The 15,704-nt window shown below is 49.1% G+C and overlaps 1 protein-coding gene across 4 annotated transcripts in view; it reads left to right on the top strand.

Moving 5' to 3' along the window:
• The window catches only part of SNX29 (sorting nexin 29), a 426,403-nt gene that overhangs the window by 232,064 nt on the left and 178,635 nt on the right, over window positions 1-15,704 (top strand). For all 4 annotated transcript variants that reach the window (XM_074322948.2, XM_019715145.3, XM_088801234.1 and 1 more), the window contains one exon: window positions 1,089-1,205. In XM_074322948.2, coding sequence (XP_074179049.2) covers window positions 1,089-1,205 — 117 coding nt within the window. The remainder of the gene's footprint in view (window positions 1-1,088; window positions 1,206-15,704) is intronic.

Below are 15,704 nucleotides of genomic sequence, written 5' to 3'. Positions count from 1 at the left end.
TTGACTGATGTTCATCTCTTGGTGTATTTCCTTTTTATGCCTTTTAGCCTTTATATAACAACCTATCCAAAAAAGGGAGGGCTCCTCTTTATTCTTCTTGAGGCATCAAAACTCAAGTTAACGATCCTTTTTTTTTTTTAAACAAAGCTTCTCTCAATAGCTCTTCTTAATTCTGAGAAGACATTTTATATTTCGTGTAAAGTGCTCATTGCAAATGGTCTGATGTTATTTATGCGTTACATAGAACATCCTAAGTGCCGTGACCGTTGTTTTTTGCAAATTACAGCTGGAAAGATCTGTTGTTTATTCTGCACATCGAACTACCTTATGGCCCCCTCCATTTTTATTTACTTGGGATCAGCCACGAGTGTTGCACGAATGTGGAAAACTTCGAAGGCTCATGGCCGGCCCGAGCGGGTTGCATCTGAGCACAGTGGAGTCATAGGATTGTAGCAGGTGGCTCGGTGATCGAGAGCCAGGGCTCCAGAGTCTGTCCTTTGCCAGCTATATGACCTTGAGCCAGCACCTTAAACTATGACGTTGTCTCTGTCCCCATAAGCCAGAAATAAACATCCCTGCCTCGCCGAGCGAGTGTCATGAAGACACAAGGAGCACCGAAGTATTTTCCCGGCGTAGGGTAAGCAGTGACTGAAGCGTGGCCTCTGAGTGTATAGTCTTGGTTTTCAGAGCCAAGGCTCTGACGAACAGAAACGATCAGTGTTCTAGTCGTGCCGTCCACAGGGAAATTCTCAACAGGCATAACTCAGATGAGAGAGAAACCCTTTGTTAGCAAGGTGCCCGTTCATTAAGGGTAAAGACTTGAGGTGCACACGTGACCTAATGCACGCCTGTCCTGACCGTGAAGTGGACTGTGGAGTCTGTCAGGCTATTGTCAACCCTGGCAAACACGTAGTTAACGTACAGGTGGGTTTGTGTAGCTCGTATGTGAGCGGTGTTACTTACGCCTCCAGCCCCGACAACCTCCCAGGGCCTTGCTGACAAGTGCCAGGCGCTGGCTCAGAGAAGGTGGGGCAAGTCGGCGGGGAGGGTCTGCCCTGAGCTGACTGTTGGGTGCTTGTGTGTTCCAGGTGGCGGAGATGCACGGCGAGCTGATGGAGTTCAATGAGCGCCTGCACCGGGCCCTGGTGGCCAAGGAAGCCCTCGTGTCGCAGATGAGGCGGGAGCTCATCGATCTCCGGGGACCGGTGAGTCTCCCACCTAGGAAGGTCTCGGCCTTGCCGTCCTGCCCGCTCTCTGTCTGCCCACCCGCCTCCGCGGCCCACAGCCCCACTGCTGAGTGTGTTCATTGCTAGCAACGTCAAGGGTACAGGAAAGTAGAGACTGAAACAGTGAGCGTTCACGTACCCACCATCTAGGTTGTACGCACAAGTTTCCTTAACCACGTTCGCTTTTCTTTATGTTGCGAGGGGTAGGACGTATAAAATAAATTCTACAAATTCTATCAAAGCCCCCTTTGCACACATTTTATGTCCCTGCCCCCACCCCCCGTTATCAATATTCTGAAACTGGCATATAGCCTTCCCTTCTATATTTTCATACTTGACTCCATAAATACATTCCCACGAGCAATCAGTCTTGGTTTTGCGTAGCTTTTACCTCTATGGTATTGCTTGTACATATCTCTTGGCCCCTTGTTTTTGTTTGTTTTGGATTCACTATTATGCTTTGGGGACTATCCCTCATAGACTTAATACAGAGATTTTAAACTGTGACACTCTTGATATTTGGGGCTGTGTAATTACTTGTCGGGGAGCCGTCCTGTGCATTGTAGGGTGTTCAGCAGCATCGCTGGTCTCTACCCACTAGATGCCAGTAGCACCCCAGCCGGTCGTGGCAGCCAAAGATGTCTCCAGACAAGGCCGCATGCCCCCGGGGGGGCACAACCACCCCTGGTTGAGAGCCCCTGATCTAGTTCACTCACGTCCTCTGTTGAATGAAACACCACAATATTTTCCATCCAGTCATGTGCTCATTGTTGCCAGTATTCGCTATGAGAGCTCACAGTGCCGAGGGCGTCTCGTCCTTTTGAACGCATTTACCGTAGCTGCGTCTTCATTGAAAACCGTTTTTATTGTGTCAGGTGTTAAATACCAGATGCAGACAGATTAGTATAATGCAGCTCATATGTCCATTGTCAAGTTGACTTATTATCAGTCCTGGTCAATCTTGTTTGAAGTTACCCACACCCACTTCCTCCTTCTGTGTTGTTTTGAATCAAGTGCTGGGTGTTATTTCATCTATAGACATCTCACTATACATTTAAAAAGCAAGGAAACATGAATCTGATATCATTGTCACCCCTCCATCACCAATCATTCCTTTATACACCATCAAATAGCAGTGTTCAAATTTCTTTTTGTCTCGTAATTATCTATAGCTTTTGTTTGAATCAACATCCACATGAGGTCCATGTGTTATATTGGTTATGTCTCTTATGTGTCTTTTCTCTGTTTTAAATTGTAGGAAAATTTACCGTTTTAGCTGTTCTTAAATGTACAGTTCAGTGGCACTAAGTCCATTCCCAGTGCTGTGTAACCATCACCACTGTCCGTCGGCAGGACGTTTCCATCTTCCCCAACTGAACTCGGTCTCCATTAAACACGAACTCCCCCTTCGCCTCCCCCAACCCTAGAAACCACCATTCCACTTTCTGTCTCTAGGAATTTAATAACTGACTCCCTGTGTTTCTTACCGAGCCCTCCTTCATCTCTCTTTTTCTTAGTTTGTTTATGGGGTCGCTGCACCCCCTTGAAATGTGCCAGTGCATCTCTGCAGCGCTGTTTGATGTGCTCCTCTGTCCCAGCAATGTCCTTACATTGGTTGGCATTGGGACTCGGGGCATGGATTCACGTTTAATTTCGCTGAAAACATAGCTCTTAGTGGGGCGATGTTTTCTGTCAGGAAGTGCACGGTGTCTGCTGGTCTCTCTTGGTCTGATGTCAGTAGCCATTACTGTCACTTCCTGCGTCCATTGCGCCCAAGCTCCCTCACGGTGAACACCGGCGTGTGGAATGGCTGCGTCGTGGGGCGTGGTGCTCTCCCCTCGCCTGCGTTTTGCCGTATTGTAAAACGAAAATCCCTATTTAGGATCCTGCTGTCTGCGGACAAGAGTTCCTGACATTTTTACATCCTCACTACCACTTTTAGGTGTGAGGTGGTTTTCCCGTGCACACCCCTCATCACAGGTGAAGGGGACCGTCTTGTCATTTGCCTGTTGCCCGTTTTGGTTTCCACCTCTGTGACTTGCTTCTCATAGCCAGTGGCCATTCTTCTGGAATTTTCGTTTTTCTTACTGATTTTTAGTAGTTCTCGTAGCCAGGTCATTTACATGTATTGTAAATATCCCCCGTGGTTTAAACACTCACTTTTAGTAAAAGTGGAAAATCTCAACCATATGGAAAAGTAGAGGGAATAATGAAACCCCATCACTTGGCTTTAATCGACTCTGGGCCATCCTGGCTTCGTTGATAGTCAATTCAGTCCCTTCCCAGTACCAATTATTTGGGTGCATGTCCGAGCCATGATGTTATTTTATTCATAAATATTTCAATATTTATCAAACAGATGCTTGCAGTACCATTATCATGCCTAAAAAATTAATGGTCATTCCTTAGTATTATCAAATGCCCAATCAGTGTTCAATTTTCTGCAGTTCTCTCCAAAATGTTTTCAATTTATTTTGTCTAATCCGGATCCTAATAAAGTACCTATGTCGCAATTGGGTGACGGGTCTCTTAAGCCTCTCGGAATCGGCACATTTCCCCTCCATATTCTTTTTCATGCCCCTGCTTTTTGGTGTTCCTGTTGAAGGGACGTGGCCCTTTGGGTTGTAGGATTGTGTTGATTGCAGCCCTGTGGTCGCGCTCACCGTGGTCTTCTGTCCTTTGCATCCCTTTGAATTGGTCATGACCTCTAGAGGCTCGATGGGTTTCAGGTTTGATGTTTTGGTGACACAGTGGCTTCATAGGAGCCGGTGTGTACTTCTGTCAGGAGGCCTATTTATATCCTGCTGTCAGTGGACAAGGGCATGCAGGGAAAAAGAAATCTCCCTCCTCTCGCATCCCCCCGTTTTCCTACCCAGAGGCCATAACAATGGCCAGTCTTGGATTGGTCTTTCTAGATGCCTAGATGTTTTAATATCAGTAACCTGCAGTATTCATCATATACTTAACAAATACTTCAGAGATCGTCTTATTTTACTTACATGCAAATCAGCGTGATTCTTTTTAAGAACCGTAGCCTAGTCCCGTGAGCTGGCAATACCCAAACTTATTTAACGAGGCCCCTGTTGATGGGTATTGAGTTGTTTCCCATTTTTGGTTTTACGACAATGTTGGCCTAACATTCTGGTGAAGTTCTGCATTTAGCTGGGAAGTTTGTCTGGCAGCTCGTGGGGCCCAGCTCGGCAGGCTGACGCCCCGGAGACCTTGCCTTGCAGTTAGGAAGGCCCACCACCACCTTCTTCCATCCTCCTCCGCCTGTTGCAGGCAAACCCTTCCTGGGGGCCGGCATCTGTCAGGATCTCACGGTTTATCACGTTCCAACAATGCGTCAGGCGCACATTGGGTCTTCACCTTCATCCTCTCATTTAACGTGGAAAACAAGCCTGCGAATCACGTGGGATGATTATCCTCTTCCATAAATATGGCAACGGAGCAGCAGAAGGGTCTTGACCCCGCTGGCACTCTTGTTATGGGTGCCAGGCCCCAGCCCATCGTCTTTCTTCTCCTCCAGGCCCCTTGCATTCCTCCCTCTACAGGGCTCCTGCTATTCCCTCTGCCTGGACTCTGGGCCCAGGTAATGCACCCCTCAGTATTAACCATCGCTTCCTCAGGAAACCTGCCTGAGGCTCCGCCAAGGCCAGATTTTCCATGCTAAGTAGGATGTTTCTATGCATCTCTCCTTTCTTCTCTTAATGTAATGTACGTTTCTCGATCACTGATCAGTGTCTGTATCCCCCGCTTCATGAGGTCAGGTTCCCTGTCTCTTTCTGCTTCCTTGAATCCCAGTGATTTACATGGTAGGAGCTCCATACGTGTGGTTTGGCTCATCGAGTGAATGACAGAATGAATGAATGAATGAACGAACGAATGAATGAACGAATGAATGAACATCACAAGTAGTAGGTGGCAGAGTCCAGATTTTCCCTGGGCCCCTATGATATGCCAGCCCACCTCCTGTCCTCCATGCTGCATTCCCTTTTGCTTCAAGTCTGAATGCCCCTGAGGGCAGCGACATCCCTTCACACAGAGGTAGCGCTGATTGTCACGGGGTCCTTTCCTGAGTGCAGGTTGTGATGGCCAGAGGGAGGAGAGTAGGCTGACCTTACGGCCTGAAGGCTGTTGGGAACAGCTGGCCTTTGGGCAGTGGGACACCTTGACCTCGGCATTAGTGCCTCAGGCCCACTCTGTCCTCTCCCCAGAGTCAGACAGCTCTGGCGAAAGGAAGGAGGAAAATACAAGTTCACCTGCAGACCTGGAGCTTCCTCTTCCTCTTCTTGGGAGAGGCAGCCTTTCTTCCCTTCCCTTCCCCGTGGCCTGGCTCTCTGCCGACCCTGGGTTAGACTCCCTCCCAGGCCCGCAGAGTGTTTGCGAGCCTGAAGGGCAGAACCAGGCCTGCTGTATTGGGAAACCCCAGTTGCCTCTTCTGTCCAGTGGGGATAACATGGCATCAGCCGAATGGGGCAGCTCGTGGAGAGGCTGCCAGTAGTAAAACAGCTCAGTGGTGGACGTGCGGTGAGGCCCGCCCCGATTTCATCTCTGACTCCCCAGTGCCTGGCACTGTGCCCTGCACATAGTAGGTGCTCACTAAATGTTTGTTCAGTGAGAATTTCATTTTCATAGAGCAGAAAATGACTGCGTGAACCAAATAATGTATATTTTAAAATATAGGCACAGCGATGCAGTTTCTTCTCATCAGTATCTTTTCATAACAGACTTTTAAGCTAAATCACTTATTTTAAGAAGGACTATGCGATAAGGGCTGAATTTTTTTCCTTTTCTCTTTTTGAATGTAAGTATTTTTAGAACTCTCTCCTCATTTTTCTCGTATCCTCTGGTATAAGATGTGAATGAATGGCGGAGGTGTTTTTTGTTCTGTTTTGTTTTGTTTTACCTTTGAACAGGATTTGATTACAGCCCTGAGAGTTCTCTGGGAGAACAGCTCCTATTTTGAATAATACGTGGAGACAGGGAACTAGAACCTTGTAAGATGCGAGACGTAGAGGTCAATTAAAGCGACAGCACAAGGGAAGCAAGTCTTTCAGTGCAGTTTGTTCCCATGGGGGAAGCAAACGTGGTCTCACTTGATGTAATTGAAGTTGGGGTCCCCTTTTCCTGCACCTCTGTTTCTCTGTCCAAGTTCCCTTTAAGTGGATCCCCTCCACTTAGCTGCACATGTGGTCCTGTGGGGTCTGTTTCTACGAAGTTTTCCGAGAACTGTATTTGGGAGAGTTAGGGCCAAGTTACGTTTTGTGCTAGTTTTCCACACATGGACTGGCAAGAAGCGTGTGGAACCTGGTTTGTCACCTGCCCCAGCATGGGATCTGCAGGACTTGGAGGAGGGGAGGTGACATGTGTGGCCGTGGGGTGCAGTGAGCCTGCCCACAGCCCTCCCGGGGTGAGTGACAGGCTGCTGTTCAGTCCCGAGTCTGACTGGCCTGCCGCCCACACCCCAGCTGGCCGGCGTCTCAGTCACAGCAGCGGGTCCCGGGCACTTGTGCCCCGCCCATTGCCCCTCTGTTTCTCTCCTGGATCGTCCGTCCTATCTCTTGCTCTTTGCTTCTCTCTCTGTTTTTCTAATCTGTCTCTTAGTTTCTTCTTTTGTCTCTGTGTGCTTCTCTTGTTCCTCTCTCTGCCTCTCTCTCTCTCTCTCTCTCTCTCTCTCTCTCGCTGCTTCTCTTTGTTTCTCACTCTTTGTCCTTTCTTGGTCTGCCTCTGTACTTATCTCGGTCTCTCTGTCTCTCACTTCCCATCTGCAAACATGACAACACCTCTGTCTGTCTGTCTGTCTGTCTGTCTGTCTCTCCCCCATGTCTGAGTTTCTTTCTCTGTGGTTGCCTCTCTCTGTCTCTTCCCTTCCCATTGTCTCTAGTTCCGTAAGCATTCACGTCCCTCCCTGGCATGACAGTCACTCTTTATCGCCATTGTCTTCAAAAACTCAAAGTCCTTTTTGTTTCCTTGTCATTGTCCAAGACTTTTGTGTTTTGCATGGGGTCCCTGGGAAATGACTCCCAGTAGAATGCACTTCCATGAAGCCCCCCGCCCTTGCCCACTGCCCCCCTCAACACTCGGCTGGTCCCTCATCTGTTTCCATGGCGCTTTATGCTCTAGCATTTGTCACTCTGTTTCATCACTTTGTGTTGAATTCTCTTTTTTCCACCTGTGGACAGAGAGCTTCCCTGAGACTGGGCTGTGTGTTCATTTCCCTTTTCTCGGGGGCTGGCACACACGGTCGCTTACGGGGCAGCCGTTGTATAAATCTGACCCTGCACCTGTAGTGTCTGTGGTACCTTTCTGTTAACCACAGCCCTTGACGAGCCAGAAGGGAATTTCCTCCCCCTGCGTAGGCTGCCTGGACCCGACTGGCTACCGGACACTTGCTGTTAATCCTTGCTGTAGGATGCTTGGTGTTTCCACGGGACACCTTTCCTCTGTTGTTGAAATGTCTGAGCTGGTGGGAAGCAGAGACAAGTCATTTAAAATTCAGGGGTGAGAGAAGTGGAAAAAACTCATCCCAACTTTTGTAATAAGGTTCACTTTGAAATAAAATGCTTCCTGGGACTTCGTAGATATTTTTAAAACCTTCAGAGGGAGTGATTGCATTGGAGGTCTGATGCTATTTAAGCACAGAAGCTTAATAAGAAATATATTTTCCAGCTGGGTGGCACTTGCTGACTATCTAATGATCAAGTACCAAATTGCCTGTGGTCCCACAGCAGCTCTAAACATCACATTCCAGATTATAAGAGGCTTTTTTATGCGGCACTCGGACAGCGTGTTTTAATTGTCTACAGTCTTGACTAAGATTATTTTTTAAAGTGCCATTTAAGAGAAGCTACTAAAAATATGTCTCACGTACAGGCTTAGCTCAGAAATATTAGTTTTTGCCACAAAATCATCTGGAAAGATAATTGCACAACCCACTTCAAACTTCTCACTGCCAGTGAATAAAAGCCCCTCTTTGGGCCCAGCCGTGATTTTCCGTCTATGGGCAAATAGACCAAATAGTCACATGTCCCTTGACATGAAGGCAGACGCTTCCTGGACCCCGGAGGGCTCCCCGGGTCCCAGGTCTTTCCTCCTGCATGTGCCCGTGGTAAACCCCACTCCGGTTTAGGCCTGGCTCGCCCATCACCATGGGAGTTGGGTTCCACTGGCAAGCTGCCAGGGCTGCAGTGTAGGGTGTGTGTGGGCGGAGCCTGGCTCCCCATTAAGGTCAGAGGTTGTGACCAGCTGCCCCAAAGCTGGTCCCACATTGATGCAAATAGGAAGTGTCCGCAAACTAAGGTTTATCCGCTTTGGGCTCCCTGAGGTTCAGCTGTGGCCGAGGGAGGAATTTCCTCCCCCTGCGTAGGCTGCCTGGTGCTTGTCACTTGTGTTTCGTGAGGTGGCTCATACGGAGTGTGAGGTACCCTGAGGGGATGTGGCGGGTGTGGGCAATGCAGACTCTGCCCTTGACAAGGTCAGAGACCAGGCAGAATGTGTGTGCTGTGACTTGCATCTCTCTGGTTTCACTGCATTGTGACTTGGCTTGGAGACTGAGGTCCAGAAAAGATGGCCCCGAGACCTTTCCTGCCACTGATTCTGAAGACGTGCAAGCTGGGATTGTGAGACCCCCGTTGAGCCCCACTGTTGTGACTCGCTCTTCTCCAGCATGATTTGGGGACCGTTCCCTTTGAGGTTGCTGCTCCCAGCCCCACCAGCGGGAGACATGACGGCAGTGGCAGCCAGGACGCTCTGGGGTGCCCAGGCCCCGGGCGCCCCTTTAATTTACCACCAGGTCATTCCTAAAATGAGCTCACGCTGCTTTTGTTTTCATCTGACCCAGGTACTCAGATGTGGATAAATCAAAACCCTGAGCTCATGTCACACACTCATTATTGGTACACAAAGCCTGCTCTTCTGTATTTGATAAGTTTGCTCTGATCTCTCTCCTTTGTGTGGAAGCTGCTCCCAGGCTCCATCCCCACCTCTCCCGGGAAGCATCCTTAAGGCCGCCTGCCCCAGGAAGCGGTGGCCTCAAGACCCTAGGGAGTGTGGCTCCTGGCCACGGTGTGTTTTATTGGCATGCCGGTTCCTGTGCCGGAGCAGACACGCGGGACTTTGTGTGGGCTGGTCTGGGATTGGACCTCTCTCCACGCGGTCAGACTGCAGCGCTGTCCTTGACTCGTTCCCTTTCTGTCGTCCTCACAGTGGAGTCTCTCCCGCCCCTTTGTTCTGCCTCAGCTCTGCCCTGTACGTCTTATCGACCACGACAGATCCTTCTAAATCCTAATTTAATTTATTCTATTTGTGATAAATTGACATGCACAGTATTTCTAAGGATACATAATACCCCATGATTATACTTGTAAAACCCATCTAACGATATGATATGTACTTATTGCATAATAAGTTCCGTTCTCCATGATAATAGTGTTTCCTTCTGATTAATCTTACATACCCCACCAAGTGCATGCGACTTTCTACATTTTTAAAAATATTTCTTCCTATGTTTTATAATCATAAAAAAATTAAAGGCTCGTCTCTACTTGCTTCTCTCCTGGCCCATCATTAACTTAGGGCTGAGTCGGGAAGTAAGCGTCTTCCCTCTTGAGCTGAGTGGCATCTGGCCATCGAAGGGATCTTATAGTTTGTTCTAGAAGCTTTCCCCGTCTCCTTGAAGTGGATTTATATCATCTGCCAGTAAAAATTCATGCTATTTTTGCTGTGTGTTTCATGGAAGTTGAGTCTCTGCCCAGTTGGATTGTGCAATCCAGAGCCCACTGGGTCTAGATGACATTGCTGTCTCTTCCAGGAGACCAGCCCGTTACGCGATTGAATTGGAACAACTGCATCTTGGTAAAGAGACCTGCTGAAGTTGCGAAAAGCCAAGCCATTGGCTCCCTTCATCTGTTCATTCGGAAATGGCCTCTTCTTGAGGGACGGGCGCCATCTAGGAATTGCCCATGGGTTTCCTAAGCCTTCTCGCCCCTGGGGTTCGCAGCTCTGTGGAGCTGGTTTTGAGGGCAATGGTTTTGTTGACCGGGGTTCGAATGGTGTTCCCCAGGTACTCAGAGACTAGGGGCCTTGTCCACACCCAAGTGGGTGGCTGTGGTTTGAGACGAGACCGCTGTGGCTAGCCAGGCAGCTGAGATCTGACTTGTCCAAGGCTTTTGAGAAAGTCGGAGGGACGTTGGGGAACCTTAGATTTTTATTTCTCTTCTGGAAAAGTGGCTTTCTTTTCCTTTTGCTGTCCACGAGTGTCACCCTCTGCCAGCAGGAGTGTGTGTGTGCCTGCGGGGCCCCTCTTCCTGCCCCTGGTGCAGCCAGGCTCACTGCCTCCTGTTACCCCAGTGCCTTGACACAATGCAGATGTTTCCGCTTTGTTCTGGGACAAACCCAGACCTGACTCGTACCTTCTTCCTCCCCTCCTGCTATTGGCCCTTTGGCCATGGAGTCCTGTCCCTTCCCATTTGCTCTTGCTCTTCCTTCTACTCACAGTGCCTTTTTTTCTCTACCTTTTGTCCTCCTGAAGACGTGCCTGACGTTTTTCCCGAGTTGCATAAATAATTGAAGAACATACTTTTGAAAGAAATAATAGGCAACTGGAGAGAGTACGAAATACCAGTGTCCCCTCTCCCAGAGGTCCCTCCAAGGGAGAGTTTGATATGTGTCTTTCTAGTTGTTCTTCATACACTTAGCGACGTGGACATCCACTCACCCGTCGTTAATGCAGATGGGGTCATTTATGTTGCTCACCTGGTTGAGACTTGACTTCTCCACGTGTTGGCTTCGCCCTCCTGCCCAGCCTTCCAAATCGTCCCCGTCCTTCAAGGTCCAGCTTGTTCTTTCAGAAAACTCTTAGTGGCCCTGTCACTACTGAGTTGTTTCTATTTTCAACTTCCTCGGAATTCCTCTAATCTCTCTTTCCCTCTGGATCAGCCATTTTGTCTCCTTTTGTTATATTGTCCTTCAGTTACTAATTAATTAGTTGAACTGCACCCAGTTAATTTTCTCTGTCCCCTAGCAGTTTGTTGTCCCGGGGAGGGCAGGCGTGTTCATTGCAATGGAGCGAGTATACGAGGGTCTGGCAGAGGGTGGGCCCTTGAAACACATTTCTTGAATGAATGAATGGAACAAAGAAGAAATAGAATTAGAGTTACATTAGTATTGGGTGTAATGGCACAATGATGGCTTAATTAACTGCTGGGGTAGGTCCCGGAAGGCTTCAAAGAGGAGGTGATTGACTTGGGTTTTCAAGGATGACTAGAAGTTGGTCGGGAAGATGGGCCTGTTAGGCAGGGGTGTGGTGGTATGAGTCAACATGGTTTGTTCAAGGATATTATCAGCCACTAGTCTCATGGGTGTATCTTTTGGCTTTTCCATCGGATAATAAAGTCCTTGAAAGCGGGAGTGGCATTTGCACTCCTGCCTACAACAGATGACAGTTACTGGCTGCCTGTTACGTACTACGTCCTTTCTCAAGTGTTTTACATGTAGCAGCAAACGCATGATGTAGGCATTCCCATCTCCATCTTAGAGATGAGGAAATTGAGGCACAGGTAAGACACATGACACCCCCAATCCTCATGAGTCATAAATGATGGAGCTGCTAAGTCTCTCCCTTTCCCCCAGTCGTCACGTGCTCACCTTTAAACGGGAGCGGTGATGCTGACCAGAGAACTGTGTGAGGTTTGGATGAAATGAGGTAATGCCTCTAAGTCATCCAAAGCAGGGGGTCAAATACCTGAATAAAATCGTACCCCCTCCCCGGCTTTGTTTTTCTTCATAGCACTCACTACTGCTTGGCATAGAGTTGTTCATTTGCTGTGCCCTCCTTTGTGTGTTTTATACTTGGCTGTGATCCCAGTGCCTGGTAGAGAGGATGAAATATTTGTGGAATGAATGACTGAATATTGGTTCCCACTTACCGTAGCGTTCTCACTGTGGGTGCCCAGAAAACCCGTGCTGAAATCGACTGCAACTAAACATTCTATGTCAAGGCAACATGCCACCAGGGACCATGAATTTATTTGTCACAAGATGATCAACATTGTTGTTTTCATTTTTTTTTTTTTTTGCTGTCACGTGCAAGGAGCTATCATATGTCTCCCACCCTGATTTTCCTGATGTCTCAATTCAGGTGGTTTCCACTTTGAGTAGAAAATTATCCGTCAGTCACAGAGAGAGGTGGTTTGTGGCCACATCATTCCAGTTTCTGTCTTTGTCTTCACGTGCCTCCTCCCTGTGTGTCTGTCCCCTGTATGTGTCTTATAAGGACATTGGGCACTGGAGTTAGGGCCCAGCTGGATAATCCAGGATGATCTCCTCTCCAGATCCATAACCTCAGTACATATGCAAAGATTGTTTTTCCAAATAAGGTCACATTTACGGGTTCCATTTCTCCCTGGCAGGACAGCTGCTGGGGTTGGATCTCTGGGGAACGGTTTAGCATTCTGTTTGTTCTTTTTTAGGTGCTCGACCTTAATTCATTAAGTAATTAATTCTTTTCAGTTGCCGTTGACATTCGATATTATTTTATGTTAGTTTCAGGTGTACAGCACAGGGGCTTGACATTTGCATTTTTAAGCAGTGACCCCCCCATTAGCCTGGCACCCACCTGGCACTGCACATAGTTGTTGCCACATTACTGACTATATTCTCTCCTCTGTACTTTGCATCCCGTGACTGTTTTGGAACTGCTGATGGGTATTTCCTAATCCTGTCACCATTCTAATTGAGGGTGTGGGTGACTGACTTCCTAAGTCATCAATGCCCGTAAATGGGGGCCGCCCAGCTGTGACGGGGCCGCGTTTAGGTGGTTGTGGGAGGCACTGGTGTGTGTGTGGGTGCTGAGGGGGCAGAGCTGTCACCTCCTACGTGAGAGTGTTTCTGGAAGGTACTGCTACTGCTAGTCTGCAGTGTAGAACATCACGGAGCAAGTTGTCCAGGAGGCAGGTCCTGGAATATACCTTTTTAGTGTCTGAGGACAGAGAGTTCAACTCCAAGAGTTCGTTCTCATTTTATGCTATCAAAGCTATAATCTTTCAGGCTCACACAATGGAACTCCCAGGGCTGATCAGCTGCCTGAACTGTTCCGTGAAATTTATTTACCCAGCCACCCACCCCCTGGCATTTCCAAGAGCTGACAGCGTAGTGGATCGCGTTGGGAACATGATTTGTACTGCTAGTCACCGTGTTCCTCACGAAAGAACATGTCCCCGCACGGTCCCCTGCCCCCAGCCTTCTGAAATGACCGTCTCTACAGCGAGTAACACCCTGAGCCTGCGTGCTCGTTCCTTCAGAAGATGAGCGTCTCGTCCGTGTCCAGCTCTGGGCTACGACACACCAGGCTCTGTGTTTTCACTCTTTCACTTGATCCGTGATAAGCCTACCAGGGAAGTGGTGTTTCCCTGCATTATAACTGAGAAGAGTGAGGCTCACAGAAGTCAGGTGCCGTGGCTGGGCCTGCAGAGTCTGCGTGCAAAGCCTCCACCTGTTGAACACCAGAGCCAGGCTCTTTGGGGAGGGGGCTGTGGCCCAGGATGGACGCTGGGCTCTCGCTGCCTGTTCCGTACTCACGACCCTGTGCCCTTGAGCAAGTTGAGCCCACTCTCTGGGTCTCAGTGTCCCCGTTTGTGTAATGAAGATGATGAGAGTATCGACCCCTGAGGCTGATGAGGTATATAAATGCATGACACGGCCTGGCGCCGAGCAAGAGGCCGGGAAATGGAGCACAGACACACTCACACTCAGTGCTGCAGGCTGGAAGTCCAGCGTCAAGGTGTCGGTCCCGGCAGGGCCACGGTCCTCTGGCTGCAGGGGAAGCTCCTTCCTGCCTCTTCCAGCTCCTGGTGTCCTTGGCTTGTGGCCACATCGTTCCAGTCTGTGTCTGTCTTCACGTGTGTGTCTCTTCTAAGGACACTTGTCATTGGAGTAGGGCCCGCCTGGATAATCCAGGGTGATCTTGTCTCCAGGTCCGTAACTTAAGCACATCTACAAAGACTGTGTTTCCAAATAAGGTCAAAGTACAGGATCCAAAGGTTATTTTTCCAAATAAGGTCCCATTTACAGGTTCCAGGGCTTAAGGTTTAGACATGCCATTTTGGGGGCCACCATTTAACCCACTGCAGCTGCTATTATTAAAAATAACCTTTTTGGAAGGCACAAGTAATACACGAATACATTCTCAATGCAAACATTCAGCCAGGAAGGGAAACTTCCTTTGAGTATCACCTGCGATTCCATTCCCCTCCCTACAGATAACTGTCCTGAGGCGTTGGGTGCTTATCCTTTCAGATGTTTCCATTCAGATGGAAAGATACATGTCATCATGGATTATTGCCCTATTGCCAGGCACCAGGAGAGGTCTGGGCATTCTGAGCTGAGTTAAGGCACGGCCTGGCGCCCTCCTAGGGAAGTCGGAGGTGAGCTGACAGCCTCCATACACATAGTAGGTGCTGTAATAGACACACATACAAAGCGCTCTGGAAGCATTCAGCTCTCTTTGCAGGAGGGAAGTCAGCTTCTAAACGCTTTACTCAGCAGGGACACCTGAACCTTGTAGGGTTTGAAAGATGCGAACTTGAGAGCTATGCGTCTGGGGAATTGTGTAAGGCAGGAACCTGGAATGGACGCGGCCACTCCGTGGCAGGAAGTGAATCCCGATGGGTACTTCCTGAAGGAGGTTCCTGAGGACGGTCACACTCAAGGGACTGGAGCGGAGTTTGCCGAGTGGGAATGTGGAGGGGTAAGGGGTTTGGGACTGGAAATGCAGTAAAGAATGAGCCGCGGTCTCTGCCCTGGAAGCTTTTCCCCAGTGACATGCCCGCCCTTGCAAGCTCAGGAGGGGTGTTCTGTTTGCAGGTAGACCGCACTGGGAGTGACAGACATGGCAGGTACCTTCTGTTGTCCTCGCAGCGTGAGGTCTCCCGCAGGGGAACCCATGTAAACCAAATCCGCTGCTGTTTGCAGGGAGGAGCGCATTAGACCTGCTGCTCTGTGGCCCCGGCTGACTTCTAAGGGACAGTGTTAGTGGTGTTTGCAGTGTTCTTAGGGAAATCCTACACTCACGCTCCAGTTGTACCACAGAACTAGTGAGACAGGGTTTGGCTTCTAGAGTTTGCACAACTCTGCATTCCTTTGGCATCTTCTGCTTGCTCTGTGCCTCAGTTTCCTTGGTTGTTGAATAGGAGTTCAGGGTGAAGTGAGAGTGAATGAGGCAGTTTGTTCAGTGTTTTCTAAAGGCTGAGAGGCTGGCGTGTTGTCCCGTGTGCACAGCTGACGTGCGTGCGCGTCTCTGCGTGTGTGCGCAGCTGTCTCCTGGCTCTGCCCTCTTGCCTGCCTCCCGACCTCTGTTCTGCAGCCGCAGTGACTCACTGAAACATGAGCTTGCCCAGTGTCACGCTTGCTTAATTCCCCACAGTGGCTTCCCTGGTTTGGAGCAAAGACCAGAGACATGCTGTTTTCCCTTGTGCTTCA

This window comes from Rhinolophus sinicus, chromosome 10 (assembly GCF_057876585.1).
Source record: "Rhinolophus sinicus isolate RSI-liver-muscle chromosome 10, RSI-T2T, whole genome shotgun sequence".
Classification (NCBI taxonomy): Eukaryota; Metazoa; Chordata; class Mammalia; order Chiroptera; family Rhinolophidae; genus Rhinolophus; species Rhinolophus sinicus.
Note: the sequence above shows the minus strand (reverse complement) of the source record. Positions and strands in the feature narration are given on the sequence as shown.